This window comes from Pagrus major, chromosome 13, assembly GCF_040436345.1.
Source record: "Pagrus major chromosome 13, Pma_NU_1.0".
In the NCBI taxonomy this organism is placed as follows: Eukaryota; Metazoa; Chordata; class Actinopteri; order Spariformes; family Sparidae; genus Pagrus; species Pagrus major.
This window is the reverse complement of record NC_133227.1, coordinates 25,916,400-25,939,073: the sequence shown is the minus strand read 5'-3', so window position 1 is coordinate 25,939,073 and position 22,674 is coordinate 25,916,400. Positions and strand designations below refer to the sequence as shown.

Below are 22,674 nucleotides of genomic sequence, written 5' to 3'. Positions count from 1 at the left end.
CCTCAAGGTCAAAGTCAAATCTTTCTGACTATATCCACCCACAACCTAAGAAACAACAACTAAACACCTCGATTCACCATCCCCCTTTCTCCTTTGATTTGGTTTGTACACAGCAGTGTTACAGCCCAGCTGAAGGTTATTTTTTCACAGCTGCAATCTGAAACTCACAGTCAGTTTTTTCAAAACCATACATGAGTCAGTCCTCAAAAACACAACTGTTAAGGCCAGAAAAATCTCAAGTTGAATTATAACTTTAATAGTGACCTGTTTTCGGTTTTTGTGCATTTAATCGACTCTGGAATAAAAATAACAAAACCTCCAGGTGCCAAATCAATGACTCAAAATCAAACATCCAAACTTAATTGCACCGAGGCTTGATTGTTTGTGTCCAGTGTAGCTGTTGAAAAGCAACCCCGTCCTTCACAGTAGCCAGTGTTTTATCTGCCATAGTCTATTAATTACAGTTTGAACTCCTGCACTGATTGAACTTTAAAGAGTTAGCCCTCACCAGCGGATTTTTAAAAAACGTTTCCCGATTTATCTACTTCGTGGGAGTCAATGTTAAGTCACACTGGATGTCTATCTGAACAGTCGACTGCTGCAGGAAGACTCGGCACGCCACACAGGTTTTTTACTTGCATGCACTGCATTAAATTTTAATATGAGCAGTGGTCTGGTTGAAATTCACAGTGCCACCCCGAAACCAACCCCTCCAAGCCATGTCAGATCAATGCACTTCATCCTTCATCTGTCCACATGGCACTCAAAGCCTGTTCTGCCACCCAAATTACTGCTCAGCTGAATTATAACTTTGTTGGATCTGGCAGTGTACTGTACCCAAGGCATTCTGAAATATCACTGACAGACCGAGCTGTCAGCCCAGATCTATCTATCACCTGGAGAGCTGTGTGAAACAGACAGCTAATATCCAGAGGTCTTTTTACAACAGCGTTTGTCACAGGCTGGATCCGGACAGGAAGTTACCCACAAACATTTCAAAGTCTGTTAGCCGTCTACTTGAAGTCTGTTTTGACAATGAAATATTGTCCCGTGTGGGTGTTGAAAGGAAAGTTTGTTGTGTGGCTGGCATTATCACTTTTATTCACTCATCAGCTGCATGTTTCTGTACGTACCATTACAGCTTTAATATCAGATCAATTTAATATAGTTGTAGTGCCTAGAGAGGAAGCTGAAGTCAGGAAACTCAAAAGTTTCTGAGCACGAACACGCTGGTGGTACTGTAGGTGATAATAGATTCATATAAGCTACATAACAAAAATATATCAGTGCATTTATTGTGAAACAGCTCCGCAACTTTATCTGTGATCTTAGAGCAGCTCCATGTCTGACAAGATGTCATGCTTGGCACATGCTTTCAAGTTTACACCGCTTTGCTAATTATAGAAAAGAAATAAACAACACCCGCTGTGGAGGGGACGTTTTCATGTCTGACAGTAACAAGATGATTCGTTAACATACTGTAGTTTGTGAAAGTGAGCTGCTTGATTTAACAGCACATTAATATTTATCTCATTACTATGAAGCTCTTTTTCCTTACAGCATCTAAAACCGCCTAAAGAAAATGATGACTTAAGAGTGAACATATTTCATGCAGATTTTATATTTTTCAGACGAAGCAAATTATCTTATAACTGAAATGACTAACAGTCAGTAGCTGTACATTCATCAGAATGTTTATTGTAGTGATGCCTAAACAAAAGGTGGAATATTATTGATTTGGTCCGATTTATATCATTTCTCCATTGTACTGTATGTTTAGGTATTTCTTAGGTTCCTCAGTGAGCGGATCACCATCTTGAATACATCAGTCTGCATCACTCTTTGGCTCGGCTGCTGTTCTTGTCTTCGTGCTGAATGCGTTGGCACTTACTTTGTTAATCACAGCTTTTTTTATTATCGCTGGATGTTCAATCTCCAAACTTATCGACAGATTTAATTTTCCCTCTCATCTTTTTTGCTCTAATTAGATCCTTAATCCTAATGGTGTATCATCTCTTTAAATATTTTAGTACTGAAAAGTCACGCAGCAAGGGCAGTAAACGCCCCCGGTGTGAGTGTGTGTGTGTGTGTGTGTGTGTACGTGATTGGCTCAGTGTTTCGCTTGGGTGGCTCCATTTAGATTTATATCAGGTGTCTGTGTCTCTTTATTTAGTGAACCAAGTATATCCGGTCCCCAGTCAATATTGACCCGAGGTCACACACTGACATATATCGTGTCAGTGCCTGCGTGCCTGAACTCTATATTGACACAATAGCTCACCATCAGCAGCATACCGGTGCTCCTTTTCCAGGTTTTATACCCATTTGCTTTTTTTAACGATTAAAACAAAAAAACAACTCTATCCGTAAGCGCCCTTTCTCATATTGTTAGTGTGTACAGCGAAATAAAAGATTAAGGTGGTGTTGTATTGCAGAGATGTAATAGTGAGAATACAAGGCACATACTGAATGTCCTCTAAAGCTCACACACTGTTTTTTATGTCTCGTTAAAACATTGGGCTCACTGCAAGTTTAACCAAGAAAAAGGTTCAGCAGATGACAAAGTTTCCTGACTGTAACTGTGACTGTAGATTTTCATGCCTGGCCTCACAGCTTGGCGACAGATACTATTTATGGTGCCAAGGGGAACCAGGGAAGAATAATTCTTAATTTGCCGTAAAGGTGAATTGAATTGGATGGCCATTTCAATGAACATAAATTTGCCTTAATGAGAGGAATGATATTTGGCTAGCCATGTGTCCTCTGACACGTGCTCCTTTTTCATTCTGAATATCCTTCACTCCTGGACAGCTGTTTATCCTCCCCTGGTCCACTAGTAATGAGATGGACGCTAAGAAATGTATTAAGCTTGGCCACTGTTCCACTACATCAGCACACTCATTCTGATTTGTGATTTTCTCTGCCATCCTTTTCTCTCCTTCTTCCTCCATCTTCTCATTTTTCTAAATCTTTTATTCTCACTCCCGTCTCATATTTGCCTCTCCGGCATCCGTTCTGTCTCTACAACACCAAATCATCTCCCTTCATGCTCTTATCCCAACAGAGGTTGTGCAGCTGAGCCTGGCGGAGGACCAGCGGGTCAGTGTCTCCACTGTAACGGTGGGCCTCAGTGCCGTTCTCACCTGTGCTATCCAGGGGACGCTGCGCCCACCGATCATCTGGAAGAGGAATGGCATCATACTGAACTTCTTGGACCTGGAGGATATCAATGTGAGTGCATGTTGCTGTTTTTCTTCCCCATTGTTGGTGCTGTAGTTCTGTGCTGTCGGTGATGTGGCCCAGTCACAAGGATAATATGTTTTGCAGTTAATGTTGTGGAGGGGATGGTGGTGGAGTTGCAGGCGAGGAGGCTGCCAAGCCAGTGACCGTAACATTTTTAAGTGCGACACCACTAGTTATTACCAGCAATGTTTGTGGCAACATAGAATAATATTTCTGACCTCAGGACATCTCAGCGTTGTCACAACATAAAATTGAAAATTTAACCTAAAGAAACATAAAGTTTTAACATATCGGTGGTTTACAGAAATGTACATTGTGATGGTGATGGCTACAGTATTTGATTGTTTGTTCCATTTTTCACAAAAACATGGCATGCCTTATGAATTTTGCAAAAACGAAGACGTTCAGCGCTCTTCACCGGCTTCCTGCTAACCTCCTGTCTGCGGTTTGGTGCTTGGCAGGAAGTGCTTTAGTTTGTTTTTAAGAGTTTGTTTGCTGCTGAAAAGAGGATGATGAGAGTGATGTGACTGAACCTTACAGTAAACATTCTGCTAACCCTAGAACAGTGAGCTAAATGTAGCTCTTCTCAGTTCTCATCTCAAAAAAATCATTTAGTCAGTATTACAATACAAAATATATATTTATTAATGCAGATTTATTCCCTGATCCTGAGTCGAAGCCCTCCCTCCCCTAAAATGTGCAAGCCCACCACTTTAAGTTGTGTGTACATGGTTGTGTTTGTTTTCAAAATGTTTTTTTCTTCTAGAAATTAAATCGGACTGCTGATTAATATTTGTCATCAATATTTATTGACTTCAGCAGGATGGGGGCACGATTGAGGGGCTCTTCACTTTGATTTGAAACAAATAGCCTATTAACACCTTTTAAAATTAAAGTGTGAAGAGCTCACAGAGTTTTCCGGCTCATTTCTAATCATGAGCACATTGTTCCTTTACTGCACTGTTTTTCCACTTGGTTTGCAGTGGTCATAAAATGCCATTAAGAGGGAGGGTGGAGGTGTGCAGAGAATTTCCTAATTTAAAAAAAACTCTTACGTTTGCAGCCTCATAATCAACCATGCACAGGGATCCATGTTGACTTCAGCAGATGACAAAATGTACGTAGCGTGGACCCTGGTGGCTGCGCAGATGCCAAAACCTTGAATCGACAAGGGAGGATAAGAGGTGACAGAAGCAAAACAAAAACCAAATATCAAACTAAAGGAAAAGTTTTGCACCCCCAGTTGTACTCCCCTGCCCTCAGCAGAATTACAAAAAAACAGCAGAATTAAAAGCTTGCTCAGTGCTTAATGAACTATGTGGCCCTGCTCCTGTTTAAACACATCTGCTCAGGTGACAGCACAGCGCTGGCCTCGCTTTCCCCGCCACCGGATCACACCGATTCACTAATTGCATGTTAATGAGCGGCCTTGTTGGTCCGCTGCGATGATGAGCCGATAAACAATGTCAAGTGTTGAGGTGGAGACTGGAGGAGAGGTGGTGGCAACAGAGGTCCCCCGGCCTCTTGACCGTGCATAATGAATCTCCACAGTGATCTGAGTGGAGGCGGGAGAGAGGAGCCCCCGCCTGTGTTTGACTTTCTTCTCAGTCTAATCAAAGATTGGACTTAGAAATCCCTAAATTAATCAGAAAGATATGACCTCAGTTCTTCGTTATGTGTGGAATTGCTTTATAATTTGATTAAAGTCTGTGTACACTGGATCTCAGGGCTGGAAGAAGACGAGGGGTACGAAGTATATGTGAAGTTTGTGTGGCCAATCGGTCAATTAGTTCAGTTTGGACCACTTTCTATTGTACAAAACATTTTTAAAAATTTTAAAAGACTTCCAAGCTAAATAAAAGATAAATACTCCATTAACTAATGAGCTTGAGTACATTACCCACAGTCTGTTAAAGGCAGAAGATAAACGTCCAAGTGGGAGTTTAGAAATCTTTAAGTGGTGAGAGGACGGAGGGAAACTTACTCTCCTCCATCCATCCATTAGCTGTACTTGGGTGGCCAATCCTATCTGACATTGAGCAAGAGGCGAGGTAAACCTGGTCACCTTTCAATCACATCACTTTCCTCTCAGCAGGCTGTTTTTCTCGGTCCAGCTGTGTTGAATGGAAAACGGGCCCTGCTTTCAGAAGTTTCACTCTGCAGCTATTTTAAATCTTTCTGCCTCAACCTGAAAGCTGAGCCTTCATTACACTCAGTCTCATTCGTCTGCTCTCTCATAGACTTCTCTTTTGTTCCCCTCCTGCCAACCTTCTACTCCACGTCGCTGTTTTTGTTCAGCGTCTTTGTTTTTTTACTCTCAGTCAAAACTGGGCATTAACATATTGAGGGCTGTGTTCTCCAAAAAGTATCTGCGCTGTGTAATTGGATGGTTCGGACCCGATTCAACAGGTTTGATTTCCCGTTGAAGAGGCACAGACACAACAGCATTGTGATCTGTTTCAAGTGCTTCTACTGGAGCTACTGCTGTCTGTCAGCCAAAGAGTTTTGATAGAGTAAGATTATAGTTTTTATAGAGTTTTAGAGTAAGACTGGAAACTGATTTACTCTGTAATTTAACGAATAATTTATATTTCTTTTATATAAAACAATTACTAAATAGCTACTGTGCACATAAACTGCTGCTGTGACTTGGTAAACATAAAATGAATATAAAATTAAAATGAATGTTGTGTCTTAAGTATATGCAGGCTGATATTTTGGCATCAGTACTGTTCTGTGTATTATGTGATGATGATTACTATTGGAGAATAGGTCAGTCGCTGATTCGGTTTTGTATCTGAAAAGCAGGACTTCAGTGATGGGATTTAAATTTTAATAATTTGAGCCACTAGCCATTCAGTCTTCACATATAATTCTCCCGCTGCTCCTTCCATTACAAAGCATATCATTTAAAGTTGAATGGAAATAAAAGCCTGTAATTTTCTCCTTCTCGGTCTGTTTGTGTCTGTACCATCAGGACATTTCATGAACTTGAAAAGTTCCATTTTCACTGTGTTATAAGGAGCCGTGCAGGTCCATTTACATTCATGTCTTCTTAGTAACCAGTAAGATACACGTAAGACACAATGCAGGCTGAGTGAACAGAGGAAAAGTTGTTTTTGTGTGTCCCCGAATAAGCGTTTTCTCAAGCCAGTGTCAGTTTAAGAAAATACTGAACATTATTACTGATGTTCCTTGATTATTACCAATTAGGGTTGGGCCCATAGACGATGCCATCGCCCATCACCGAGGGCTGACGGTCATCACCTAATGAGCCCTGTACAATGATAAAATTGTGATTTCCCCACCAGAAAGCACAAAAAAGTAGTGTGTCCTGAGTGTTGCCATAAGGCAGGTTGTGTTGGCGTTTGTGACATGTGGGAGAGGAAAGAAGTTACGTCTCCATGTCCCCATTATTATTCTCCTATTAAACCAGCGCTGTTCAGTGAACCCAAGACATTTAGTTACATTGGTGGTTTCTTTTCTAGGGGCCGCTGTTGGCGTGTTTTTTCAATCATGTCGTTATTTGCATTTTCTTAGCTTAGCTCCCTCAGTGTAGCTAGCTGGCTAGCTTCGTTTCAAGCTAAGTTACAGACATGTACAGAGATGAAGACCCCCTCTGACCAACACTGTCATCATCCATCACAACGGTCTTTTGCCAGTGACTCCCATAACAACATGACCGGTGTCAGCGTACCAGCAACAGGTGCACCTGGACCTTTGTTGAACACTCACAGTTTGGTTAGGTTTAGGCAGGAACACTAGTTGGTTAGGTTTAGGAAAGCATTGTCACATAAGTCACTTCAGTTATAGAAAACTCACTACTGACTTTTTTTAACCTAAAAATCCACTCCCATCTCATCCTAATGTGGCTCTTCTACTGCTTCACTGGACTTCCACCTTAGCTGCCAAAATATTAACGATAGCCACAGGAGGTCATCACCTAACAATAAATGAAAATATGGGTCGTAATGCATGCTTTCACAGTCAACCATATAGTATATGGTGTTTTTTTCTGATTAGGACAGGCTGGTCCATACTTACAATTATGAGATATACTATATTATTCATGGCCATGACACTACAAAGTTTAGGTGAAAGTGTATAGCCGACCAAAAACTGACAATATGAGGTCGGAATCGAGGGCACACTGACTGATGATTTGAAGAAAAGACAGGTAGACCAACCGAGACGGAAAGCTTTTTTTTTCACAGGAACCACAAAGATTTTAACTAAAATATATTTGGCATGACCTGCCAGACAGTCATTCTTTTCAGCCCAAATGGTCTATTTAGTTTTAATTGCCCTCGCTGGAGCAGTTGTATCTCTAACCTCAATTGTAAATTCAGAACTTTAAAAAGCTGCCTTAACTTCCCCAATTCACTTTTTTCCCTGTCACAAAGCGACCCTCTTTCAGGTCACATTCATTTCTTGAGCCCTGAGAACGGAAAAGCAGCCGTTTGTGGTTTCCATGTCACGACTAGAGCTGCATCAGGACATCTGCTCTGCCACTTGGTGGGACAGCAAACTATTTAATGCCTTAATCCGCCCTAAGCTGTGGCTGGAACCCCCTGGTGACTGCCGAATGCTGCACCAACAACAACCAGCTCCATTCATCAACCTAATGGGCTTTATATTTTTAACCCTTGCCATTTATCAGGCTGAGGCAGCGTGATGAGGGGAGAGAGGAGGATCAAATTCCCCAGCGCCTGCTTCTGCTCAACAGGGAAACCGTTGATTCATGGTCTCTCTTCCTTTTCACATCACTCTCTTTCTCTCTTGTCTTTTCCCATCACTCCCTGCTGTTGCGTGCCTCCTCTCCCTGCTCTCTCCAAGCATCCTTATGTATTCTATCAAGCTACCTTCATTTTCTTCCTCACTCCCTGTGGCTCTTTCCTGCCCCACAATTCTTCACCACTATTCCCTCTCTCACACCTCCTGGTCTTCCTCTCCCTTATTTCCTCTTCTTCCTCCCATATTGTGCTCTTTCAGCCCCGCCTCTTCTTGCTTTACTTAATTTTCCTCCTCCATCTTTTCCCTGTGTTGCAGGACTTTGGGGACGATGGCTCCCTGTACATCACCAAGGTGACGACCATCCACATGGGGAACTACAGTTGCCATGCCTATGGCTATGAAGACCTCTATCAGACACATGTGCTGCAGGTGAATGGTCAGTAGTGGCTCATTTCTTACTTACAGTGTTAGAAGTGTGGACAAAGAATGCTTTTGCTTTTGTTTGTGCTACTCTGTGGTTCCCCAGTGTGAAAGATTTTCTTATTGCCTTCCCTGCTTATGGTGGGGAACAGTTAAAACACAGTCTCGAAGGCAATTAAGCCGACATGCAGCTGATTGAAACGTCTGGAAACAGCAGATACCATATTTACATTAAGGGCAGCGTTGTCCCAGAGGCTCAAATACCCCTCATTGTGCTCCATTTATAGATGGCTTCAAGTGGCTTTTTGCAGTGAAAACACACTGCCTGTGTGGCTTCTTGACACATACAAGCCACAATGACCCTGCAACTGGCAATATGTTTGCATATATATTCCTACCACTGATTATTCTTCAGTGTGCTGACTACCTTTCATGCTATTGGTTATCGAGAAAAGGATCATCCTCACACAAGTTTGTTATCCTATGTGTGTCTTTGTTTTCCCCCTAAGCAGAAATATGTGGAGTTCTCTCATTTCTATTTGGAAAAAAAATGCTAATCTAGTCCACAATCTCTCCACATATCCCACACTGTACACTGATGGGGACCAAGCAGCAAAGGCTGGGACAAAAGGTTAATCTTGTAATGTTAAGGGTTTATGAAGCCAAACAAACATTCAAAACAGAATTGAAAAATGTCTAAAACACCCTTTGACTTAAACAAAACAATAATGTTACAGAACTTTACAAACCTGAACTCCAAATGATACAAAATCAGGGGTATATATACACACATGGGCTACACAAACACCAAGGGGGAACCTAACTTCATCAAATTAAAAAGACCCTGAATAAACCCATCAACCAACAATGTTAAAGTACAAATAAACAAAAGAAAATAGATTTATGAAAAGTATTAATACCACCAACAAACCCAACAAAATGTCTACATGCTGCCAAGTTAGTTAGTTTAGAGTTCCCCTGCCAAGCAATGGGAGTTGGCATCTTCCACTTCCTGCTTTTCAGCATAAAAGGCTTCCTGAAACTGCAGCTCCCCATTTTGCCAAGTTACTCAGAGGCAGCATGTGGAGACAGAAAACAAGGTACAATGTTTTAACACTTCCAAACTACTCAGATAAACCTAAGACCACTAAATTTTAACAAAAATGTGTGCACGCAAATTGGAAAATTAGTAAGAAAATACTAACAGGTACACTGACCTTTGTTTGGGAACCACCAGTCACATGAGAAGAGTAAGTTAATAGAAAACTAAGCATGTGAATTTGTTTTATGGAGCTGTGTGGAACACAGTAGTTACAAAGTGGCTTACAAAAGGGAGGAAAACAAGACAAACTACAAAATATAGGGTCATAACATCGAGAAACATAGTTGGCTTCTCTGAGAATTCTGGGAGACTGAGTAATGGATTGAAGGCTTCTCTACTGCTACAGATTTGACTATATGTGGCCTTAAATGCAGTGAAAATATTAAACAAAATGCTTTTTTACAATCAGTAACAGTTGTGTTTATAGGATGTCCATTATTTAGGGCTGCTACTAACAATTTCTCTAATTGATTAATCCACCTGATATCATTCTCAAATAATTTATTGCTTGATTTGTCTGTAAAATGCCTGAAAAGAGACAAAAAGTGGTCTTTAAATCGCTTGTTTTGTATGACCAGCTCTCAAAAAACTCAAAGATGCAACGTTTCCTATCATACACGACAAGTAAAAGCAGCAAATTCAAAGCTTGAACTGTGAAAGGTTAGTATTTCTGCTTGCATAATTACTGAAACGAAATCAGATTATCAAAATATTGCAGTTAAATTAACTAATCAATTAATCATTTCAGCAGTTGAAGTGCCTGTCTAAGCGATTAGTTTCCCCTCCAGATAAAAAGTATCCATAAAGCTGTATTGTTCAGAGGCGCTGTTCACAGAATCACAGCTATCAAAGTGGTTCGCATCAAAGCGACTCTCTTGCCATGAGAAACGACATCATTGCATTCGTGCTGCTGAACACTAATTGTGTGCGGCATAATCGCTTGATTCAAAGCAGTGAATAAAAGCTACTTAAGCTAAAATAATACGAAAATCCAGCAGATGCACCGCGCTCACACTGATTCTGGCAAGAGGAACACGGTCTTGCTCATATTAATCATCTCCATAAAGGTCTTCCTCCCCCGCTACCTTAAGACTCGAGAGTTATTACCAGGCATCTCTCCAAAGAAAATCCAAGGAGGAAGAATTTTAAAAGGCCCCCTACCTGTACCATAACAAATCAAAGATTACAGCCCCTTTTCTTCTTTTTCTTTTGTCTCAGGGTGGCAGAGGATGGGGGAAAATGTATTCAATTAAGTCTCTTTCGATTACGGGAGACAATCGGTGTGATTATTTTGTTTTTTTTCTGAGCTGCTAATTGAAAAGAAATGCAGCTGCGTTTCAGACCTTGAACTAAAGAGGGAGACGGGTGAGTCATGACAGACTAGGGTCCTGAAGGGCGAGTTATCAGGCGGCCGCAATTACCAAATGTTTGTGTTGGGGGATTGAAGGTATTTCAAACCAGACAGGACGAGGTGAGATAAGGTGGAATGGAAAAGAGCCAAGCGCCACATTAAACTAAGTGGACAGTTTGCATCTTGTTGTTTTTTAAAGCAATAACGGCAATGCTTCCTTTTTCTTACTGTGATGAGAGGAATGACAGTGCTGCATCTTTAGTATCAGTGAAGTACCCATAGTGTTTGTTAGTGAATGTTTCTGCAAAGTCAAGTTCATATGTATTACTAAAAAAACAAAGAAAGGAAGAATTGTACCAAAAAACGGGGCTACTGATGTTATCGAGATAGAGACACAGATTAGAGACTTTCAGTTTTCAGTTGAGGTATATGTGCGAGTGCTTGTGTGGGCGTAGTTTGTTTGTGTGTGTGTAGGAAGATTTAATTTGTTGATGTGTGTGCATGAGGTAGATCTAGTGAGCGTCTGTAAATCAGGAACAAAAGAGGACAAAATAATGAAAGAAGAAAGACAAAGTACCGAAATCCCACACTCCACTGCAAGTTAAAGTCCTGCATTTTAAAGTATGAAAAGTAAGTGTAGTGGTTGTAAAATGTGCCCTGTGACTGATGTACTATTACATATGTTACATTATAAGATTGTTAACACTGATGCATTGATCTGGAAGCAGCACATTACTGTTGGTGGAGGTGAAGCTAGTTTTATAAGCAGTTGGGTAGTTAAGTCGAGGGGTTGTCCCAAACTAGGGGTCAGGCTCCTCCCGAGACAAATCTGACAAATCTGGGCTTGTGAGATGATTAATGGGTCGAGAAATAAGAAGAACAGCTGTGATACACACATTTGTTTTCATGTTTTGGACTTTCGTGAGAAAATAGTGCATAATTTTACCTCCTTCAGCCTCAAACAGTCATGTAGCCATCTGGAAAATGTGTCTGGTGGAACGGCTAAATACACTTAGACCATTTTTACACCAAGATTTAGTGCCCATATATGCAGGTTTTTTTTAAACCCACTAAAAATAAGGCAACTGACTCCTTCCCATTCCCAGTAGAGAAGTTAGTTCTTCTGTATTTTATATCTGGTGTGTCACGTTTGACATCACAAGCACGCCAGATAAATAGCAAACAGAAGAAAGCAGCATGGAGGCCAGTGACAATGTTGCCAAGGTTACTTTTTTTAAATGTTTCACTTCAGTCTCTCTTTCAAACTCAATGGCGACTGCCTGATGGTTGAGCGCTGCTTGAGCAGATGGAAAAACTATTTATGTGCCGGTGTCTGAAGCCTCGACGTGCATCATAGCATCGTGCTGGTAAAGGGGCAAAAATGAGCGTGTCCACCTAGGTGTCATGTTTTACATCAATACTGATTCAAGCTGGAGCTGGTAAATATCCATGACTACTGCAGAGTCAGTTTACCCAGGAATGAATGCTGATTGTACCCTTTCCCATTGAAGACAAAAAACAAATGTTGGTGTGTAGTTTATTTTTGTGCAGCGTGCAGGTTGGAAACTAGTAAATACCCCCAAATTGTATTCAAGTGAGAAAAGATACATAACTAAACTCCACTACTAATAACAATTAAAAATTAAAATCACACCAATAGGGTGAAAGAGCTTCAGGAAAGACACGATAAAACACAAGTAAGCAACAGATGCGATATTAATATTGCATTAGGGGTTAAGGGGGGAAGGTTGTAAGCCGAACAGGAGAGGTGAGGATCTGACAGCGAGGTGAGATGGCGCCCAGCATCCCAACCAGAAAACGACATCTTACCTGTTCATGTAAACTATTACCTCATATTTCATTTCCCCCCTTGATTCCTCCACATTCATTTGCACTCTTCTCCCCGGAGGAGGCGGTAAGTGCTAGATACGTCCAACATCTATTTCATGGAGGACTCGAGCTGTAATAAAGCAGCCCCAGAGCTCTTGGATTCTTGTTATGTGTGAATATATTCCATGCTGGGGTGAAACAAATTCCTCTCTGCCCACTGCGTGTGTGGGTGTTTGTGCTATATTCCCCCAGGAATTACGGTCTACCATGAAACAGTGTGTAATTATGTTTTCACTCGCCCCTCACCGCTCTCCCTGTTTGTCTCTCTTGGTTTTTGTTTGTGTTTGCACGATCAGTCCCTCCAGTGATCCTGGTCTATCCAGAGACGCAGGCCCAGGAGCCCGGGGTTTCTGCCAGCCTCCACTGCCACGCCGACGGCATCCCGAATCCCAAACTCCTCTGGTTGAAGAACGGCATGGACCTGCAGCCCAGATCCTCCAAACAGCTCTCTCTCATAGGTGAGGAGTGTTGAAGTGCTGTCAGCAGATAATACGCTTTAGCAGATACTTGTTTGTCACATCTCATTGGTGCAGTGTTACATACCAACAGCACTGCAGTACACCAACACTGCAGGGATCTTTTTTAAACCAAGACAATGCATGAAAACAAAGCTTGAAATTCAAACTGGTGTTAGCTCCTTTTTTTTATTGAAAACTCTTGCAGGCAGTAATACTTTGTTGTGCTTTCCATTTATTTGTATTCCGTACGAAGATGATGAAACCGAGATTGCGGTCACCCTCTTCAGCTATCTTCATTCTTGCTCCTCAGACAAAATAAACACACATATTCTTCGCAAGTGAATGAAAAGTGAGAGAGAGAGAGAGAGAGAGAGAGAGAGAGAAGATAAAATGAAATATACTGTGTGTCAGGAGATGGCAGCTACTTATCCAGCCAGCTTTTTAAAGACACACTCTCAATATCGGAGGGAAGGAGAGCAGAATGGGGAACGACTTTTTTTCTTTTTATGGCCTAGTTCTCATTAAGGGGAGAGTTTATTGGCTGTGTGTGGGTCATTACCTGTGGTAATAGCCTGTTATCAACCCTCAGACACTCAAACATGGGAGGTTCTGCAAGGTTCACCGACACATCAACACTGCAGAGGCTACGGTTTCAGATTTGCCAAACTTATGTGGGCAGAGGCAAAGGTGCAGGAGGCCTACTTACAGAGATAATTTGTGCTTTTTTTTTCATTAAAAACATTTAGGAAAGTGAAGAGAATAGAGTGGGGAAAAAATAGATCAAGTAGTGAAGATTAAAAAATTGTATCCTGCTGTGCTTAGAAAGAGAGATCAAAGGACACGCAGAGGAGGCGCCATTTGTCATTTCATTTCCACATATCACACATAATGTCAGGAGTGTAGTAAAGACACTGTAAAAGTGTTGCCTCTATCCTCATGTTTGGCTTCTGTAAAAAAACCTGAACCACACACTGACAGTTGGTAGTAAGGAGTATCGATTATAAGCCACAGTTGAACAGTAAAGAGAGAAACTGCTTTGTGTTGCTGACTGAATGAAACTGAGCTCGAAGCTGTCCGCAGTGCTGAAACCACTCGAGCCTCGTGTTGGCCTGACATGCCCTGTTGTTTAGTTTGATGTCGAGCAAACCTCTTCAAACAACTACACAACTTTGACTTTACAGATAATTTTCTGACTAAGACTATTTCATTTTCCACTTTACATCAGTTTGAAATAAATAAGATAATTTCCTTTATAATCACACCCCTTGTTAATCAAGGGTAATGGATTGCTCTCTCTCTCTTAGTAGTAATTATAAGGCCACAGAGGAAATCATACATCATGTAGCAGCATGGATGGATTATCACAACTATGCAGAGTCTCTCCCTTGACAGGACAATATAGCTTGTCAACACACACCATGTATAATGTTGTGAATTTGTTGACTATGTAGAGATGGCAGAGGAAAAATTTGCCAGATCAACTTCTGACCCTGTCTGTTTGCATGAAAGCTGATTTTTCTATTTTAACTTAACACTTTGCCGACCTGCTAAAAGGATGTTTTTTCGTGTTAAAGTGCTGGTTGACACTTGACTCAGTGTTACTTTATATCCACTCGGCAGCAGATTTAATTGGTGAAAGTTTCCACGGACTTCAAACAACTTGTTAAACCTGCAATAACAGATTGTTCGTCAAGTGGGGGGCACCTCGGGTAAGCTGTAAATATAACGCTGACATATTATTGCCTTCAAGTTAATGTGGCAGCCATGTTCGCACTAAGTATCCTATTTATACACGCTGAGCAGGAACATTGATTTGTTGTGTTGTTGTTTCCATACCACCCAACTCCTCAGGGAAATGTATCCCCATTTGGCTGCTAAATACCATTTAAAGTGTAACATATGGACAGAGGGTCTAAAAAGTGAAAGCCAATATGGAATCTTAAACCTAAAATCAGGGTAAATCAGGGTAAATCAGGGTTTGCTTTAGGGCGTAGCTACCTTGACAAGTTGCTACCAGGACATGTCCTAGGGGTCTCACTGAGATCAAATCAGTATCCTCCCCAGCTGTTGTCCGAATACAGTCAAGACCAAAAACCAAGATGACGATGGCCACTTTGCAAAACTCGAGACTTCAAAGCGCAAACCCACAAATGAGTCGGGGGCTTCATGGTGGGTTTACACTTCAGAGGCTAAGTTTGTCTGTCTGCTGGTTGGTGCAGGTTAGTGTGCAGGTCTCACTAAAAACTTGGTATTTCAACTGGACTGGCATTGTCTTGCAGGATGTAAGTGCTCGCTTGGGCAAGCTCTGTGACCGTCTTAGCCCGTGCTCTGACTGCACATTGTTTTCCTTTAATTTGTGTATTTGTCTCACGTCATAGCACTTAGCAAGTAATAATCTGCCTCGTAAGATCATTTGAGCAGTTATAAGAGACGTTTCCCGCAGAAGGCCTTGAAGAAGTCTGGTATAGGATCTTGTAAAGATGGACAAGGCTAAGTACTCACAAAGTATGTGGTCATGACTTTTTTATTTTAAGACTTAGTGTTCAACACATTTAGAGTTTGCAGTTGCAATTAGGTTAGGTTCAGGCAACAAAACTACCTGGTTAGGTTGAAGAAAACATCATGTAATACGTCAAAGTTCACTTTTGGTTTTACACAGGACACGAATGGTGCTAATCACAAAAAATATAAAAGTCACCTCTGTTTGAAGTTAGACATGACGAGAGTTCAGTTAGTGTACAGCTGACTGCTCAACCAAGGACCCTAAGATGATACTTAAGCTTTAAGGCCAGCGTCTATCATTGGCTCGCATGCCCCATTCGCCCCTGCATTAACAGACCCCTTGAAAAGTATGAAGTTTTATTATTATGTAGCAATTAGCATTTTGTGCGATTTGGAGCCCCCCTCACCCTATCACAAGACACTATAAGACAAAAAAAATATATGATGTTGCTTTAAAGTAATAATTTAAGAGAGAGACACTTAAAATCTCTGTCATCATGAACTGCTACAAGCTTACAAATAAGGATATCAAGGCTAATTTAATGAGTGGTTGATTAAATGCTTTTCAATAAGAATTGATCAGGACATAATAATGAATTAGAAGTAATTAGCGGTGTCTCGTTCAGTGGAGGCCCGCTTCAAGGCAGTTTTAACTTCAAAGCCCGAAACACTTTCCCCCCGATAAAAGAGAATTATTATCAGAATCCCAGAGACATTTCACTAATGTGAAAAGCTTTGCGTCAACTTCTGTAATGTCTGGTTATTTTACAACCCAGAAGACACGAAGTAGAAGGTAGAGACGAGTTTTCGAAAAAATGAGAACAACTTGTTTGTTGCGAGGATGTGCTTTATCGCTGTCCGGTGCATGTTTGGTTCCGCTGGGAGACATACACTTAAAGTTTTAGCAGGTAGAAAGTAGATGTGAGAACAAAATAAAAAAGACTGAGAGATGATACTTTGAGAGATGCACAGAAAGGGATGAAAAACTGAAGCTTTCTTTCATGTTTGTATACAACGTGCCCTGTAAGAGCACCGGTGTGACACATGCACATCACTCACCCCCTCTGTGCTGTGAAGTATGTGGTGCTGTGTTCAACCGTGGTGCTACATACAGTACAGAAAGGATCAGAGTTCAGCTGTACATCACAGAGACTGATGCTGCAGCAAACATCAGAGAGTCCGCCTCTGATGATGACCTCTGTGTCTTGACATGGCAGTCATCACCTGTCATCTCCGTCTGACATCACTGCTACATCTTGAGGCGAACAATGCAGAATTGTACAGTACGTGGGGGGAAATAAGTCTGAAACTACTTTAGACTTTACTTGTGTCCTGGAAGACAAAAAAGCTATTGAAGTAGAATATAAAGTATTTGTGTTCATGGTGGAGTAACAGCAGAGTTATATCAATGTTTTACCGCAGCTTCTGAAGGTGGCTGAAACACATAGGCATGTTTTTTACTGTTGTTGTGATTCAACGGCCATGATTAATTAAAGGCTTTTCAACTAGTTACCCTTTTGAGTTCCTGAGACTTTTTCTGCGACACTCAGAACAACAAATAACACAGAAAAGGAGACTTGTTTACATTAATATTAACAGCTCATAAGCTGACAATGACACATTTACAGAGTCTGAGCTCTTACAGTGACTTCTTTCAAGTTTTATCTGTTGTAAAGGAGATATTGATACTTAAAGCAACATTATATAGTGTTAGATCCTGAGTATACCCCTGTCCAGGAGGTACTGGACCAGCTCTCCATTATTAAAGGGTTAGGTCCCTAAACCTACAAGGTGTTACTTTAAAATGGGATTAAATAGGAACTGCTTAAACTGGTAGTGAGGAGACCCTCCTAGCTTCTCACTGCCTTCGTACGAACGTCTACCCTGCTTCAGCTGGCTTGGCACCTGACTTGAATAGCCCTTGAGTCAGATGCGGCCACCAGCCACGCCCGTTAACGACAGCGCTCCTCGAAATGATCTGTGCACTTGGTCTGGTGCTAGGATGCCATTTTGTACGATTTTGTCTATCCCACAGTTTCTGAGTGCAACACCACTGTCGTAAATACGAACCCAGGTCCGTAACAGTGAGTCAGTAATGTAGGTGCTAACTGCAAACAAAACTCATTGCATCATGACAATGTTATGTGTCGAAAACTTGTATCTGGAAGTAAATGTATGTAACGCTGCGATCCTACCCTCTCACTGAAGTTACATAGTGCAGCCCAAAAGAAAGTTACATAATGTTACTTTAATGACAAGATTAATGACATTTGTTTTGTTCGCCCAAAACAAATGTAGTTTATGCATAAATCAAAGCCTGATATACTCATGAGTTCCCTTCCAGTTATTTATGTTCTCAGACGAGTATAGCTAATTTAGTCTTCAGTCCTTTGGGGAGGCACGTCTGATCCATCGCTATCTGCCCTTTGTTCATGTTGCTTTTTTTTTTTTATGACTGCTGGATATCAGATCACAGCATCCATATAAATATAAGATCACATTATAGCTTTATTTCTGTAGTTTCTGTCGGATGACTCCCACATATTCAGGGTTCAGCAACTTTTTAACACACTCAAATCTATATGTAAGGAGCTCGATAAAGATTGAACTGTTGCAGTGACACTTGTTTCTTTTCCTTTTTGTTTCCTCTCTTCCTGCAGCAAACGGTAGTGAGCTCTTTATCGGCAGCGTCCGGTACGAGGACACCGGAGCCTATACCTGCATCGCCAAGAACGAGGTGGGAGTGGACGAGGATATCTCCTCGCTGTTTGTTGAAGACTCGGCCAAGAAGACCCGTAAGTCCCACAGTGTCGAATTTTATCTTTTACTGTAGAAAGATGAAAAAAACATAACATTTAAAACTTAAGTACCTCCAGTTTAGTAATCTGGTGTAAATGTTAATGGTGTTCAAGTGGCAGCTGTTACACCTCCTGTGTTGACAAGTCTCTACAAATGCCCCATTAATCTCTTATCCTCATTATTATTGGGATAAACACATCAGCTAATAAGCACAACTGCTTTATGTCTGATGAATGTCTGATGATTCCCTGTGCCTTTAGATAGGCAGACAGCTGCAACAGATGTGTAGTAGGTAGCTGAACTTCTACTGCAGCTGCTTATATCAGCTCGGTATCTTTTTATAATAATGCTGACATCAGACTACACAGCATCAGCTCGACGATGTCTCGACCCGACAGATGACGGGCTTCTGTAGCGATCTCACCGAAATACAAAATTTCAAACAATCAATTCACATATTTTATGTTAACTTTGATATTCGGTATTTCTCCAACTTGCATCATTTTGATGAGCTCACCATCCCCTACCTAGAAAGAGCTTTTCAGGCCAGTTGAAATTACACAGAATAATCAATGACCTGTCTCCTCTCAAGACAGGAGTGATCTCTTGATTTAGGAGGAAATATGATACTGTCAACACCAGTGAGGAACATTTTGTAGCTGTCAAATATGTTTTGTCTTGGCATGTCAAGAGAAAAATCACCTGCACCTCCTGTTTGTAGGAAGATGTCTCTTTTTTCCTGAAGGTGATTTAATGTTTTTTCCTCTCTTTTTTTCCCCCTCCGTTGCTCGGCGGCTGACTCTGCAGTTGCAAACATTCTGTGGAGAGAAGAAGGTAACACGTTACAGCCTCTCAATGCGCTTTTGTATTCATGTGAAAAAGAAAATATAGCGGACAGCTCTTCAGGGCCTGCAGCTGGATATCTGCACTTTTCAAGATGTTTGCCAAGAGAACCACAAAGTTGTTTTCCTCTCCAAAACTTTTCTTTAAATGTTGATTTTCCGAGGTTTTTCATCCCTTTGTTGGGGTGCTTTCCTATCTGTTTTTCAGATCACCCGCGGAGGAAACATTTACACACAAGTGGGGGATTTTATGCATTTTGCAAATAATGCCACCGAGCCAGTGTTGTGGCTACAAGAAAAACAACTTTGTGGTTTCAGCAGTACACAAATCCATCCTGTCTTTAGAATATTACATGCATAAGTACGGTTTTACTCCTCCACTGGAAAAACCCACTGCGGTTTAGAGTGCAATACAAATACAATCTGCTTCCTATACATCAGCGCCACATCAGGTTTACTACAGAAGCCAGTGTGGTTTAGAGCGCAGCGTAAGCATTTGGATTACATGTGAGACTTTATCAGCACTCAGAGCTGATTTTGCCTCATTAACACATTGTGGGTGTCATCTGCGAGCAACCGCTCGTTATTATGTAATTTGTCAAGTTTTGCTGTATATTTTAGCATTTTTCCGACAGTATGTTTCAGACTGTTGAGGAGTGCTCATTCTCTGGTGTTTTATTTCACAGCGTGAGCGTGCAAAATAATCTCCTAACAGCCTGACAGATCAATCATCATTGTAGTTTTTTTGAATCTTCTTAATGTTTATGCACGCTGCAAGTGTTTATATGTGCTCATGGTTATCATCACTGCTCTTATGATGTATGTATTCCTGACAGCCCTTATAGCTTGTTGCTCATCTAAACGCCTTAACATCAGCCTGATCCTTGCTAACCCATCAGCAGCTGTTTTTACACAGAGCAGACGAGATGTGAAATGTTTCCTCATAGAGGCGCTGCCTTTAATTTGACGCCTCTCGCTGCAGTATGTTGTGGTCATGTTGCTGACAAGGCCCTTTGTAGGCATTGTAAGAAAAGCTGGCAGCCACACACTGCCCATCCCCGCTCACACAGAGGCATGCTAACAGGAGTCTTGCTGTGTCTCCTCCAGCGGGGAAATTGAAATGCCCATCACAGATGTCGGATATGACAGGGGCAGGATTTTTCTGCTGTTTTTAATTTGTATTTGTTGCTGCTTCTTTTTTTTCTTTTTTTTTTTTTCAGAAGCACATTTGTCAACAGTTTTCTGTCTTCTCTTCCAGGGCTGAGCGTGGGGAATATGTTCTACGTGTTTTCTGATGAGGGCATCACTGTTCTGCAGCCGAGTGAATGTGAGATACGCAGACACATGAAGCGGACGGAGAGGATCGTTGCTACATACGTAAGTGTACATTAGGACTGGAATTTCTAACTTTGATGCGATGCCTTGAGAGATACCAATATTCGATACCTTGAGAAAAAAATTAAAAGGGCAGAATGACTGTAGTAAACATTAAATATCCCAACTTTTAAAACATTTTTTTTTCCCCTTTAGGGGCTGTTTACACAACAATGTTTTCTTTTTGCGTAAAACGGTAAAACTTTTGTTGCATTTTGCCCTTTAATCACACGACAGCAACATCTTTAGGGGCCTGAAAATGCAAACTTTGAAACCAGTGAGAGTTCACTGTCATCACATTAACTGGTAATATGCAGTTCCTGTGAAAACTGTCACAGCACAGCACCACTTCGTGCATGTATGTGTGTTACATTCTCAACTTAGTAGCCATTATTTTCAGCTGCTGACTCTACAGAGTTAATTAACGCTCCTCCAGCAAAGTGTAGATTTGCTGCACCATTATTGTGAAGTGATGGCGCGTGGTGTTAAATTGCAAAGTTATACCGCAAACCTACTGGCGGATACATGTGCATCTGGATCATTTTCAAGATGTTGTCGTCAATATGCAACTGAACACAAAGAAAAAACAATTCTGTTTTCAGCAAAGCTGTTGTCATGTTAACAGGGCCTTTTAAAATAATGTGCAGGGTTGAAACCGTTTAAAATATTCAGGATTGATATAAATATTGAAAAAATCTATATTTTTGACAACATTAGTGCTTAGTAGTCATTTTTTCTCATCAAGATTAAATGACACAATAGATGAAATAACATGTAAGCGCATTAAAAAAATGGCGATGTCAGGTAATGAGTCGTTTTCTCCTTGATTCATTAAATAGGTTTCAGGACTGTGGTGTTTGTAAGTGCTGAGCTGATGTCTTTAAAATCGAATTATGTGCAAGGCGGAAAGATGTCACTTAGCCTGTTTTATACATTAGGAAAGGCCTGCACTCATACCATTATGACACATCAGGTAAAGAGCTGAGAGCATCTTACTCGCCGTCAGTAATGGGGCTTAATTTGGTTGTTGCGCCATAGGAGCACTGCAACGTACCAGGTGTTGTGTTCTTAAACATGAAACAATGTAAATCAAAGTCATATCTATTTATTTCTATACGAGAGTTATTCAGTGTGGAGTAACTTGCCACCAAAATGAAGGCTATCCTTCCTTTTCTCCTTGTTCTCGTTGTCAGACTGGGCACCTCACCTCACTAAATGTAATGGGATTACTTGTGTCCATTAGTCAACAGCTCACACCACTCGACTATAGAGTCTATAGTGCAGTACCCCCAAGGCCTTTAATCCACTGGAGAACATCCCTCTCCCAGAGCAATGGGCTTTAGATGGTAGAAGTTGCTTGTTCCTCTGAGGGATTTGGGTTTTACAGGAGCCTGTAATTGTATTAGAGATCAATACAAACTCAATAAGCCATGTGTTAGCCAGTTCCTGCTGTAAACAGCAGTTTCTCCACTTTGGCAAGGTGGAGACGAGGTGGAAACTCTTGAAACACAGCCTTTGTGTGTGTGTGTGTGTGTGTGTGTGTGTGTGTGTGTGTATTAGTGCTAACATACCAGTATACACAGTGTGTGTAAGGTAGTGTGTGTAAGGTATTGTGCATGCATAAATGTCTAGTCAGCAAAAACAGCAGGCTGCGGGGTGTGTGGAGGTGCTATGTTACTTGAGTCAGATCTGGTATTCTGTATGAATTTGTTGTTTTTCAAATGGGATTTCTAACATAAGAGTGAAAACACTGTTTTTTAAGGGAGAAACTCATGATGACTATTATTAGTAGCTCCGATAATAAAATAATTATTGGAACGAAGGACGTAGGTGTAGAGACATCAGTACGCACCTTTGTTGGGGCTTGAAATCTAATTCAGTCCGTTTAAATAAATGCTTTATACATTTCTGTCTTGTCATTTTTTTAATCCTTTAATCTCCTGTTTAGTCTTATTCTAT

The 22,674-nt window shown here is 41.1% G+C and overlaps 1 protein-coding gene across 1 annotated transcript in view; it reads left to right on the top strand.

The window, feature by feature from the left end:
• fstl4 (follistatin-like 4) overlaps nucleotides 1-22,674 on the top strand; it is a 196,780-nt gene that overhangs the window by 155,311 nt on the left and 18,795 nt on the right. The window contains exons 6-11 of the mRNA XM_073478835.1: nucleotides 3,065-3,231; nucleotides 8,293-8,413; nucleotides 13,037-13,198; nucleotides 18,361-18,495; nucleotides 19,307-19,333; nucleotides 20,600-20,718. Of these exons, the coding sequence (XP_073334936.1) occupies nucleotides 3,065-3,231; nucleotides 8,293-8,413; nucleotides 13,037-13,198; nucleotides 18,361-18,495; nucleotides 19,307-19,333; nucleotides 20,600-20,718 (731 nt within the window). The remainder of the gene's footprint in view (nucleotides 1-3,064; nucleotides 3,232-8,292; nucleotides 8,414-13,036; nucleotides 13,199-18,360; nucleotides 18,496-19,306; nucleotides 19,334-20,599; nucleotides 20,719-22,674) is intronic.